The sequence below is a fragment of the Coenobita brevimanus genome, chromosome 86 (assembly GCF_032717465.1).
Source record: "Coenobita brevimanus isolate Jiangsu-jjx chromosome 86, ASM3271746v2, whole genome shotgun sequence".
In the NCBI taxonomy this organism is placed as follows: domain Eukaryota; kingdom Metazoa; phylum Arthropoda; class Malacostraca; order Decapoda; family Coenobitidae; genus Coenobita; species Coenobita brevimanus.
The window spans coordinates 32,257,777-32,271,611 of record NC_137039.1 but is presented as its reverse complement, the minus strand read 5'-3'; the positions used below and the strand labels follow the sequence as shown (position 1 = coordinate 32,271,611).

At 38.3% G+C, this 13,835-nt stretch overlaps 1 protein-coding gene across 1 annotated transcript in view; it reads left to right on the top strand.

Moving 5' to 3' along the window:
* Positions 1-17: 17 nt before the first annotated feature.
* The window catches only part of Naa15-16 (N-alpha-acetyltransferase 15/16), a 179,591-nt gene continuing 165,773 nt past the window's right edge, over positions 18-13,835 (top strand). Inside the window, exons 1-5 of the mRNA XM_080280930.1 lie at positions 18-175; positions 3,151-3,229; positions 9,054-9,316; positions 11,892-12,026; positions 12,160-12,307. Of these exons, the coding sequence (XP_080137056.1) occupies positions 116-175; positions 3,151-3,229; positions 9,054-9,316; positions 11,892-12,026; positions 12,160-12,307 (685 nt within the window). The 5' untranslated portion in view covers positions 18-115. The remainder of the gene's footprint in view (positions 176-3,150; positions 3,230-9,053; positions 9,317-11,891; positions 12,027-12,159; positions 12,308-13,835) is intronic.

Genomic DNA, 13,835 nt, shown 5'->3' with positions numbered 1-13,835 from the left:
ATCTCTTCACCCGCCATCTTGGCCGGTACCACGCGGGATTTTGGGCTATTTACCTTTATCTTGAGGGCCTAGGACTTCACAGACAGCCAATAAGCTGACCAACAAATAAATAATCATGGATCCCAAAAAACAACAGCTTCCTCCCAAGGAAAATGCCCTATTTAAGCGGATTCTGGTGAGTTCCGAAACGCATGGCTTGTTGTTGGGGTTCGTCTGCATAAAAACAAACCTTACAAAATATTTCAAATCATAAAACAAGCCCTGTCATTATATATTTGGGATGAGATAATAAATCGCTGAAAGTCTGTAGTGATTGAAGTTTGTCAGATATTTGTCGTTTTGACCTGGAATAGCTTTGATTCACCATAAAATGCGTGTATTCAGAACCATGTAATGCCAAGGAAGTTGATATTTTTGGGAGTAATCTGGTGTTACACTGTGATGCAGTTGCATTCAGCTTTGTCGCTGACATTAATGTTAGTTATTTAGTATTTCTTGAATATAAATAATAGAATTATTTTTTACTGATAATTTGTGACAGTCAGTTGTACTTTCATTTAATGTCTATAAAGAACTATCATGACTTGCTTTTTGTGTTATAGCTTGGAATAGTTTCCTACCAAAGTAATTAAATGGGTTTCTCTCATGAATTTGGTAAAGATGTATTAACATGTAGCATGATTTCTTCAAAACAGTTCATTGCACAATTACTCCAAGTGTCAAAGAATAGTTCAAGTATTGTTTTGAAAATAAAATGGTTGGTTAGTTGTGCTCATGTTTAACTGACAGAATTGCAGCAATTTTTGGTGAAAATCTACGTGAGCTCCTACTCATACGATGTATTTTTTTCATTTATAAAATTCACTATAAGGAAATAGCTTTAAAAAGTTGTCAAAATATGAAATAATGAAGTACCGGTAATGAACCACAGAACCTTGCCATTTTTTCTTGCAAATGAAACCTAACAAGACTTAATGTAATCATGAAACTATAATTAAGACCTATGATTGGTGCTAATTATTTATTTGAAGTGTATGTTTCATCACTTAATTAACTCACACTGTGAGGAATCTTATTCCTTGTCATAAACTTTTTCACAGCCTTTGTGAATGGGAGCATTCTTAGATTCTTTCAAATCTTTTATCATACTGGTACTTGTATATGTACCGGTAAGCATGCAGATTATTATTAGGGCCTGAATAGAGTGACATAGAGATCTAGCAGCATGGAGAGGTGCCTTAGGTGACCAAGGGCGACAAATGCAAGCATGTTGGAGCCTTTATAAACCAACAAATGAACAGAGTATCGTATAGCAGTAGTATATACTTTATATCTATATCTATAGTGGTAGGTGGTGGCGACCATCATCCACTCACTTGATGTAGTGCTGCCTACTTCTTCCTTAGCCTTTATTATTCTTTTTCTGTGCCTGCCCTCCTCTCTTCCTATTTCTCCCATGTTTCCTGTCGCTACTTATTGCTTTTCTTTCCGTTACAGGTGGCTTTACATTGAGTGACAAGCCAAATGGTTTCCTGTAAGCCAAGAAACCATTTACAACGCTGGGTGGTAACCATATAACCAATCCATACATGCTTCCTACGTGTCAAGTGGGTTGGTGGAGGGTTAGTGCCCCTCTCTCTAAAACAAATAACTTAGAGTCAAATGGCCACCCCGTATGGGATTATGGCGTCTGGCAATAGATAGAGAGATAGATCTATATCTATCTATCTATATATATACTGTATATGTGTGTGTGCGTGTGTATATGTGTGTATACTTTCTACAGATAGTCCTCGACTTAAGGCCGTTTTGCTTTTACGATGAAGGCCCCATAGAGCCTTCACAAGTGCTTCCAAGTTTCATCCGAGAGTGGTCGTAATTGTAAGTGACAAGCCAGGCAGCGTCCCTGAGGCTCACTCATTTTAACAGACTGATTGGGCTGCCAGTGCTGTGAATAATGGTAGCCTGTTGAATATCAAATTTATGATACTGTACATCACAGCTGTAATAAACAGCTGTGTTATTGATATATGAATGTACTATTTGTTGATATATATTATTGTTTACAGTTTGTCTTCACCTAAAAAAAAATTATACAAAACACTGTTCATGGTAATTGTTTGTTGCGAAGGATGCACTTGTTTTATCTCGAACCCAAGTCTACACCCTGTTTTATTTTGATGATGCTAAAGGAATATGCAGACCCTGATTGTGGTGTGCATTTTAATGCTAGTCATGGCTGGTTTATCTGGATTAAACCCTGTTTTCCCTCCATAACGTCAAGGTGAGTGGTGAGACTGCTGGTGCTGACTTGAAGGCAGCTGAGATGTTCAAGGAGGAATTGAATAAAATTATTCAGGAGGAAGGAAGTTTGCTTGATTTATGCATATTATTAACTTTAAAAGTGTTTGGACATGTGTGACTTCGGAATGTGTACTGCATATCAGCTTTGACAGTACTGTACTGTATTGTATACGGTATGCATTTTCAACTTATGACCAAATTGACTATGACAGATCCGTCAAAATGTAACCCCGTTGTAAGTTGAGGACTATCTATCTATCTATCTCTCTATCTATCTATCTCTGTATCTATCTATATATAGAGGGTACATATACTGTATATGTATAATCTTAGCAGAACACCCAGAGGCAATCATGTACTAACATAGCATTTCGTATTACTTTGACAACAACTGTGGTAACTTGGGTACCGTAAAAGATTATATTTTCATCCCAGTGGATGTTGTCAGTATATCAGTAGTACACAGGTAACTGGCCAGATTGAATTCAGTATTGCTGCAAGTGCAATTAATTGAATCCATTGTAATTAAGCAGTGCTTCAGATGACCAGTGTAGGCCAATGCTGAACTTTAAGTGTTCATATACAGTACAGTAGTTTGAAACCTTATAGGCTAACTCCTCTAGTTGGTGGTTGGCAGAAATGATGGCCCGTGATTGTTGACTACTCGGCTGTACATGTACACAGATTATGACTGATGTTTAATTACCCTTACAGTAACAGGGAACCCAAATTAGAGAATTAGATAATGTGGCTTTATGTATATTTATTGCCATATTGATAATTTTTTATATATTGTTGATGTTTTGAAAGTGAATTTATATTAATAGATTTGTTTTTGCATTGCAGAAATGTTATGAGCAGAAGCAGTATAAAAATGGCCTGAAATTTGCCAAGCAGATTCTGGCCAACTTCTCAGACCATGGTGGTAAGTTTTTAATGAAAGCTTTTAAATACTGTACATCCATCCAGTCATCTGCCTGGCCTTTAGTGCCTTCTCCCATTCTCAGACTTATATGCATAGCATACACTTCTTTGATAATCTTCCTCAGATCAATGCTTTCTGTATGATGATAATAGGTACGGTACACTTCCTTGTATCTGTTGGTCAGTAGACCAGGTATATTTGTACTGTTAATTTCATGCACTTTCCAAGAGTGTTGAAAGACTACAGATTGGTTATCCAATGTAATACAAGCATTAAATAAATTTTTAGAAGTGAAAGTGTCGGTTAACTTTATTTAGTCAAGATGCAATTCAAAAATTATATAGCTATGTAATGCAGAGAGGATGGGACTGTTCATCAAGCTGGGTGTAATGATGTGTTACTGAGAGATATGGAGGGATGTGAGAAGTGTTATGTAACAGCGGATATACCTAAGCCTAGGTAAAACTGATGTAGCTAATCGTTTTACTCTGTGTGGAATGTATCTGCTTACATATGGACAATACAAAACCTCACAGAACATTGCAAATAATACCGGTATGTATTAATCGATATAATGGTTTTGATAATCTGTTCTATATTGTTCGATATAATACAGTAGTCATGATGATAGTGCAATAGATCCTTGCTTTAACTGATTAATTGGGAGAAAACCTGATTCAGTAAATCCGATAATTTGTTATATCCATTGGCCCCTTCCCCCCCCCCCCTTAAGGTGGGATTTCAAGCACATGTTTGAAAATAAATGAGTGCAATAGCATAAGCTAGCTGGAAAAAATGAAAATTCCCTGTATACACATTTTGCACTAACGTGGCCCATAATTTTGTCAATTTGCATCTTATTTCACATCCGTGTCATAGCACTTCTTTGTGGCTGGTACTGTACAGTATTACTATAGCCTAGTCTGCTGATGTGACTCAGCAGACATGTTGGGGAGAGGGCAATTTCAGGCCAGGTTGGAGTAATAGGGGCAGGAAGCACATGTATTGCAACTCGTTGTGCTCTGTTTAACGAACATTGTTATACCCAAGAGAAGTCCGGTGGCCTTTGTAATGTCCGTTAAATCTGATATTCGGTCTACAAAGGTCTGCTAAATCAAGGGTCTACTGTATATACCAGTTCAGTGTATGTTTTGTTGGCTTAGGTTAAAGCATTTCAGTATTAATATATATTGAAGAAGAAGGTTTGTGATTTAGCTAATCACTACACTAGAAGGTTGAGAATCCCTGCTTGATTTAGTATTTTGTATTAGATTTTGATATTTTTCCATCTCATAGGCAGTATATACATTGTTGTTTATGATTTTCCTAAACACAGTGACTGATTTAAAGTACAGTACTTTGTTCAAACAGGAAATAACGTAACTTTGTCCTGCTCATATCAGCTTGTGAGGCCCAACGACCTCATGTTTACCAGTTTATTAATGCTTATGAAGATTTCATTATATATCCTGCATTTGTTCTCTCTCCTCGTATGAGAAAGACTTAAGGTAACTTGCCATATAAGCTAATATTCTGGAGATTGGAGAAAAACTTCGATGCTCAGAAGACAGTGATGTAATATGGCTGTTGCTGTAGTCAGCAGTGAAGTGCTACACGTATGTAGAAGAAAAAAAATGTTAATCAGAAAGGTCCAGTTTAGATGATAGTATACTGTACATTGAAGTAACAGATAAAGGAAGAGACAGTGGCATATGTATCAGAAAAATGCAGGACATAAGACTGACGAGTTGCAAGGAAATTGAAGTGCTGATACTGTACAGTGGTACTGCATTCAGTTACACGAGAAATAATGCACTGTAAATACTTAGTGTACACAAAGCTTATTTGCCATTAAATCATCATACATATTATGCTTTGAAATATCATTGGAGCTACTAAAGTGCAGTAAAAGTGCATTAGTGATTCTGGCATATTCCTGTATATTTGGCATCAATGAAAATTTATAGGAGATGAATTCAGGTAATTTGGTGTGGTCAGTATGCTTGTTTAATGTGAGGTATGGAAGGTAATGAAGCTTTGGAATTGACAAGGGACGTAACTGTGTCAGTGAGATATGCTCAGAGGAGTGCCTGACAAGGGTTTGACATTTTAAGACATGGAGTTTACAGAATTATCGTCCAGGAGGTGAGAATTACATTTTTTTTTTTTTTTTTTTTTTTTTTTTTTTTTTTTAAAGAAATGTCTAGTGCTAGGTGGGGGCACTCACCATCCACTCACTCGATGTAGTGCTGCTCTCGAGTGTCTGCCCTTTCGTCTCCTCCCTCCTTTCCTTCCATCCGTTTCTGTCTTTCTTTACTTCATTCTTTCCTTGTCCTTCTGCCTATGGGTGACTTTACACTCCCTCTATTGTCTTTCTTTCCTTCATTCTTTCCTCTTCCTTCTGCTTGTGGGTGATTTTACATTGAGCAACAAGCCAAATGGTTTCCTGTACACCCGGAAACCATTTACTACGTTGAGTGGTAACCATATAACCAAATTATGGTGCTTGCTGGTTTAGTGGGTAATTGCAGCGCTCCAATCGGATTGAGCCGGCGAAGGTTTATATCCAAGGGATGGTTGGGGTTATTGCTCACGTAATGCCACTCAGGGATGAGTGAGGCTGGTCACTCTCATCTTAAATGTCAGGACCAACTTGCCTAGCCCCAGACTCCAATGCTCCTCATGGGGCAACGTAGGATTGGATGATGGATGGATGGATGAAAACTGAATATAAGGCTTGAATAGTGTGTGAATGATTGTGTCCTGTTTCTTTGAGGATTCTGTTTTATAATTTTGTCACTTTTTGTGCTCTTGGATCCTGTCAGTCCCCAACTTTTAGACAGGAATATTGATGATGATCTATCTGTTTATCTATTGCCAGACACCATAATCCCGTAAGGGGTGGCCATTTGACTTTGAGTTATTTGTTTTACGGCAAGGGGCACTAACCCTCCACCAACACACTTGTTGACATGTAGGGAGCACGTATGGTTTGGTTATATGGTTACCACCAGCGTTGTAAATGGTTTCTTGGCTTACAGGAAACCATCTGGCTTGTCACTCAATGTAAAGCCACCTTTAAAGGAAAGAAAAGCAATAAGAAGTGACAGGAAAGATGAGAGAGATAGGAAGAGAGGGAAGGCACAGAAAAAGAATGATAAAGGCTAAGGAAGAAGTTGGCAGCACATCAAGTGAGTGGATGATGGTCGCCACCACCTACCACGATAGTTGAAATTCAGTGTGGTCTACTTAGCAGGCAGGTAATTTAGCGAAAAATCTTTAATGTCTGTCCTTTTCATAGACCACCCATCTCCCTCCTTTCGTAAGTTGGGTGTGTGTATCATTGTAAATAAAACTTATTTTGTATTCTTTGAGTGGCAGAAGCAGTGTTGTTATGTACCACTCTGTGTTTGATAAAAAAAAAAGAAAATGTTCTTCATCAGAGAAACAAGCTTTGTAGAGGCTTTATCTGTAGCATGTGATTAAAGGAGACCCATTTGCTAGTTACTACCATCATTACAGAATAATTACCTGTATTGAACTGCACTGCAAGTTCTTATTGTGATAATCTATCTATCTATCTATTGCCAGACGCCTCAATCCCGTTTGGGGTGGCCACAAACAAATCGCCTCCAAGTCGCCCTGTCCCCCGCCATTTCACTGCCCTGCTCCCATCTCACATCCCCCTCTCTCATATACCTCTCCACCCCATCCCTCCATCTCATCCTCATTGTGTGTAGGAGGAAAGAAAAAGTAGATGCTAGCAAAAGTAAAGGTGTGTTGATGGGGAAGAGAAAATATGAAATTATTGATTTCAGATTGTAGTAGCTGTGTAGAAAGAGATAAAGTGTAGAATCAGTGTGGGAAAAGAGGATTTTCTGGAAATGTGTTTTATTGTAAGGAGCCAAAGTTGCGAGCAGGAGGTACTGTACTGTGGTATACAGTACAGTATGAGTCTTGCATAGTGGAAAAAAGATTTTTAGGTATGCACAGTGTTGCAGTGTATTGAATGAAGAAAACAACTTATGTGGTAGTGCATGTGGTCAGAATGCATGAAGATAGACATAGGGAGTGTTGGAATTCAAGGTAATTGATGATCTTGCTTGGGGAAGCATATACGGTAGCTCCCCTGTAACCTGTTATACCTTGCAATGTACCATTCACCACTGTACCCCTTTTGTGCATACGCTTGACAAGCACCAAAAGTTGGAGTTACGGCCCTCTCTTTTCCTGCAAATAACACAAGGACACTTATCACCCTCCACATTTTTCAAAACATTTGTCATCCTTAATTTTAAACCCACACACTGCCTCCTGTGTAAGTGACTAGCCATTCTTGCCTTAAATGTCTGGATTGAATTTTTTAAGCCATAAGTACCTCTGCACATGAAGGGGGCAACAAAGGATTGGATAATCAATGGATAGTTAAGGAATTATGATTTGTAAGTGACAGCATTTGTTAGGAGAGTAAAGTGATTGTAAGAGCAAGTGAAATGATTATTGACAGAATAACTGGGAGACTCATTGGTCATATCTACCTTGTGTGTGAGAGTTTTCAAGAGGGAGCAAGGCATAAGAAAGGCGGATAGCAAGATAACTTGTGTATATCATTATGATTTTTGTCTTTTGCAGAGAAGCACTTTAAGTGAGTGAACGGTAGTTAAGCCATGGTCACCCGGTAGATTTTTTGATAATTTCTTCCTCAGTAATTTCTGTTTTCCTCAGTATAAGGGCATTCTAATGTTTTCAGGATAATTATTTAGGAAAGCTTCTCAGACATCATGTCTGTCTGAAGACAAATGACTTCCAACATTAACTGGAATCAAATGCATGCTAATAGTATGTATTAAACTCATCCATCCATCCATCATCCAATCCTACATTGCCCCATGAGGAGCATAGGAGCCCGGGGCTAGACAGTTGGTCCTTACATGTAAGATGAGAGTGACCACCCTCACTCATCCCTGAGTGGCATTACATGAGCAATTACAGTATGCATTTTGTAATGCTCATTTTTGTGCTTAATCGTCACATACCTTACTGTATTAATATTACAGCTGGTCTTGCCATACAGCTCTTCACTACTGGGTATGTGATAAATCTAAAATGATAATTCAAACATTATATAATCCTTTTTCAGAATAGTGTTAAGAAAAATTACAATGTGGTCTCGCTATACGACTGTTCACTATGTGATAAATCGTCAGAATAATACTTCAAACATTATACCCATATTCGGAATAACATAAAAAGAAAAATGGTCGTGACATCACTAGAACAATATTTTTGATGTCCGCCTCTGAGAATCTTGTGCAGGCACGGTTACACATGCAAGCTGGCAGTCAGTGGTATGAGTCAAGATGGCTGCCCAATGTTTACATGCGTAGAACCCCCATCTTGGGTCTGTGCAGGCGGCAGGCTTCACACCAACCCTTTGAGTCTTGTTCACCCATTGATTTGTATCCTGTGCCAGTGATCATCTCCCTTGTGGGCAGCAAGTTACCTAACCATCTCACTTACGTAAGATCCTCACTTTGTGGTGTTAGTTCATGGAATGGCAGAATTAGCGGTTTAGGAAGCAATAAAACTTTTAAGTAATACTTCTCTACAGTACTTGGTTAGGATTAGCAGCAGGTAAGAGTATCAGTAAAGGCAGCAGATAACAGTGATTTGTTGTATATCCCAGAAACTTGCACTCTCCCCGTTCCCCTAGAATTGATTGATTTATATTAGGTATTTGAAGAATAGAGACATACCAATGAAACCACCCTTCATTAATGATACTGTACATCATTTCCTAAATTTGGATTAATACTTCTTTCAGAAACACTGGCCATGAAGGGGCTCATATTGAACTGCCTAGGGCGAAAGGAGGATGCATATAACTTTGTACGACAGGGGCTTCGCAATAATCTAAAGAGTCACGTTTGTTGGCATGTGTTTGGACTTCTACAACGTTCAGACAAGAAGTATGATGAGGCCATTAAGTGTTACCGCAATGCCCTCAAGTGGGACAAGGACAACCTTCAGATCCTGCGTGACTTATCTTTGCTCCAGATACAGATGAGAGACTTGGAGGGTTACAAGGTAAGAGTGAATACAAGTTCACTGTGGTGGGCAGCTTTTGTGTATTATTGTGCTTTATCAAGAAAATGTTTTTAATGTTATAGAAATTTCAAACTGGGGAAGTTAGATACAACCTTTATTAATACCTTCACAACTAGGATGACTTTTGTAAGCCTTGTCCAATCATCTTGCAGTAGCAGGAATAAGAAAAATGTCAGGTGTACTAAAGAGGTTAAGCATACTGTAGTGCATTTAATAATTAGCTGTTTTTGGTGAGGTTGGCTCCCCAAGGAAGGAACCATTTGCTGAACTGTTAAAACAGACCCATATCAGGAATGTTGCATCATCATCATCATCATCATCATCATCATCATCTGGACCAACTTTCCCACCCTAGGGCAGGGTGAGGAGTAGCAATGTCCAGATAGACCAAGTTTGCCCAGTCCAATGGGCCACGCTTCCATTCACTCATTATTCATGTCCCCAGAATCCTGGCTGTATCTGATATGCCAAAAACTTTAACCACATTCTCACCCTGCATCTTTCATGAACCACATTATTTAGTATCGTATCCACTCTCTGTACTCCACATACATTCCTCAGCAGGGAAAGTTGCACAAATTAAAATATCAGATGGTAGCAACATTGTAAGCCTGAAGTGTCCCAGTCGTCTTCAAGGGATGAAGTAAGCCCTGTGTGAGGTGCTGCGGACTGTTAGTGAACATTGGTTTACTGCATGGGACACCCTTGCAAGGGCAGTTGCATGGCTGTGGTTGATGGGTCTGGTTGGGTAGACAGACGGGTTGCTCAAGAGAAATAGAATCCAGTATAAATAATACAATTTATCAGTATTCTCAGTAAAATGATGGATCCTCGTGATGGTAATGTCTGAAAAGGTCTGTAAATTAGTACAATACAGTATAGGGCAATGCTTACCCTGAACTTGGGAGTTACTGCCATTTATTTACTGTATTTATTTATTAGGTTATACAGGTAAATAACCACATGACCTATCACTCTAGGCAGAGACCCAGGCCACAAATGTACACTTGAAGTCTAAGCTTTGTGTACCATAAGATACTACTGTATTGATATGCAGATAAATATGCAGGAAACAGAGAGACTCTTGAAACTTGCTTGATTTATGCCTATAGAGAGAAGATAAGTGTTTGTGTTACTCTCATGAGAGATTGTTACATATCTTCTTGCATGAGAGATTGTTGCAGATCATATTACACCTAATTTTTTAGTTTCCAGCAATTGCAGTATAATTAGCTTGTTTTGGCATTTGGTTTACCTTTAAGTCCATTGAAAATATCAGCTGTACCATGTCCATTGCATTATGGTGATTCCTTAACCCCTTCACTCCAGGGACATACAGTCCTTATGATTTTTTCTTGCGACTTTTAGAAGCTTATATTTGGCTTTTGAGAAACTTTTCATATTTATTAGATATCTTTATTAATCCCTTTGCTGCTACAATTGAATAAAATGATTGAAAGAAATCATCTGGTGGTAGCATACTTTAAAAGTTTTATCATCATCATCATCATCATCATCATCATCATCATCATCATCATCATCTGGACCTCCATTCCCACCTTCAGTCAGGAATTAACACATAAATGAATTAAAGGGGGTAAGAGGGAATATGGTGTCATTTGGTGGGATTTGATTTATATGAGTTGAAAGAGGGGATGATGCAGTGGTTTGTGTTATCATATGGTTGTGATATGCAAGATGAAGTTGAGAAGCTCAAGGAGGAAATGGATGAGAGGTACTCAGAAGAAAAAAGTTGTAAAGGTGAGAAACAGATCACTGCCAGATGAATGTACTGAACTGGAAGAGTTGGGATCAGTGAATTGTGAACAGATGGATTGGAAAATATGAGAAGTGCTGTCAAGGAGTGTTTTATTAGGACTCCTAAGGCTGTATGTGACATTGCAAGGGTAGCAGTTTATGAGAAAGCACTGTATCAGAATGGTTGAGTCTGGAGGTTAAATGGGCAGTGAGAGTGAGTGAAAGGAATAAGGAATGAGTAAAGAAGGAGGGATTATGATGAAAGGAAAATGTCTTAGTGGTTAGTAAAGAGAGAGATGAAAATGGTACCGGTAAATAATAAATTTAGGTGGGAAAAAATAATGAATGTTTGGGGGAAGAGAAACTAAAGTATAGGAATTAATGTGGAAGAAAGTGTGAAAAAGAGAGGAATGAGTGTGGAATAATGCAGTAAGTGGAAAACTGGTAAAGAATAGATGGCAAGACTGTTTTATGAAACTGATGAGTGGGAATGATGAGAGCAGAGTGGTTTTAACATGATTGGAGTTGCTGGTGCACTGAGAAGAAATTTGGTGCCCTAGAATGTGACAGTGACAGAAATGAAGGATGTGTTGGAGCTTAAAGAATGGGAAGTGAGCAGATACTGATGAGGTACAGTACAGTATAGGTACGGTACATTCGAGTATTCCTGTAATATATCTTGAAATTTTGACTGCTCCATTACGCAGAACTCCATTTTCTGTTATTAGAGAAGTTATCCATCCATGCCCAATGGCCAAATGTATATTTATTTATTTATTTATTTTTCCTCTTGCAGGAAACAAGGTACAAGTTATTTGAACTGCGACCAACACAGCGAGCATCTTGGATTGGTTATGCCATGTCTTTTCACCTACTTCAAAATTATGATACTGCCTTGAAGATTCTAGAAGAATTTAGGAAAACACTACAGGTATTTATAAATAGTTAAATGTGTTGTCTTTCTTTGGGTACTGTTCTTCATTTTCAGTACAGAATTTGCAAAATATTCAGCATATTGAACCTTAGCTATTGAGTGCACTCAGATACAGATTTGTGTATTACAGAAACCTACATATGATTATGAATACAGTGAGCTGTTACTGTATCAGAACTTGGTTATAAGAGAGAGCCAGAACTTGGAAGAAGCCCTGAAGCATCTTGATACGTATGAAGCCAATATCTGTGATAAGGTCACACTTCAAGAGCTTAGAGGTAAGTATTTGTTATTGTTTTGGTAGGAGTACTTGTACATAATTATCCTTATAACTCTCCTAAAGCAGGAAAAGCGATCAGAGGGGTGATTATTAGTGTAGTATCGGTATACCGTATAATCAGCAGCAGGATCCAAAAGAGGAAAACATAAAAGTAGAAATATCTACAAAGTTATGAGTTAAATGGGCCGCACAGCTTTTCACTCATAATTTTGGCCTTCAGAATTCTTGGCTGCATATCTCTGACAACCTGTCTGCTCCCCCTCCCCTCCTTTTATATATATATATATATATATATATATATATACATACAGAGATAGCCCGATTATTCGGGCTGTATGGTGTTAAGGGGTGCCTGATTAATCCGAAAGCACGATTAATCCGGCGGAAACACAAGTACTGTACTGTTAGACTGATTTATTTACCGGTAAATGTACACTTAAGTATCAGAAAGACCTTTCCAGTTCAATGTATATTCCTCCAGCTTGTTTCAGTATTTTTCAGACTATATTCAGTTCGGTAAATCACGTTTTCTTACTGAAAGATTTCCTCCCAGTTAGTATCATCACGTTCTAAAGCTGTACCTACGATTGTTTCCAGCACAATGGACGAAACTCATCATACTCAAATGTGGACTTCATTTCCCAACTTCCCAACTGAAGATTAGGTTAGGTTACATTATTAGGTGCAGTTAAGCTAGGTTAGGCCAGGTTTAAACACTTTGATTAGAACAGTGTCTTCGGCCATTACGTTAACGAATCATAGAGTCGTCACACCAGAACAGATAAAAACAGCGGGGAAAGATTTAACAAGAAATGTTTATTTACCAACCCAGAAATAATCAGAAAAATGTAACAGACTATCAAGATGAACTGATTTGGTAAGGTGCTTTTACTGCTTACAGCGAAGCGTATGTTTACCCCCCTCAAATACTCAATGTTCGTGAGTTCAGAAATTTGTGTGCTCCCGTGGCAGACCTTGAAACCATTTTTTCAAAGTTATAAAGTCAGTTTCTTTTTCTTTCAGATGTGAAAAGACTCCTCTGGTACACCTGGCTTTTTCCCCTCCTCCCTAAACCCATCTTGTGATTTGTTATGATTCGTGAAAGAAAATTAGGGGGCATGTTACATTAGAATTTAAACATAAAGTTAGGGTGCATGTTACTTTAGCATTTAAACATATCGGCGAAAACATCTGCGATGAAAGGACCGCCGAGCTGTTTGGGATGGTAGTGTAGGGCCGTATAAACATACCAGTGACCTTGGTTCCCTTCCCATAATTGTTCGCAGTTTTTATGGCTCTCCCTAATTTAACGTTACTGACATCGGTACAGTAAAGCATTGTTCAAGGCTAGCAGCCATAAGGGGTTAATGGAATACATTATTGTTTGTATCAATACTCTCTATTTCACACATACACGAACGAACAAAAGAATGTGCAATAAATGTACATTTAACTGTAAGGAGCAGAAATAACTGTATGCTCTATTGGTCCGAAATGTGTTGGGAAGCGACATCGAACAAAGAATG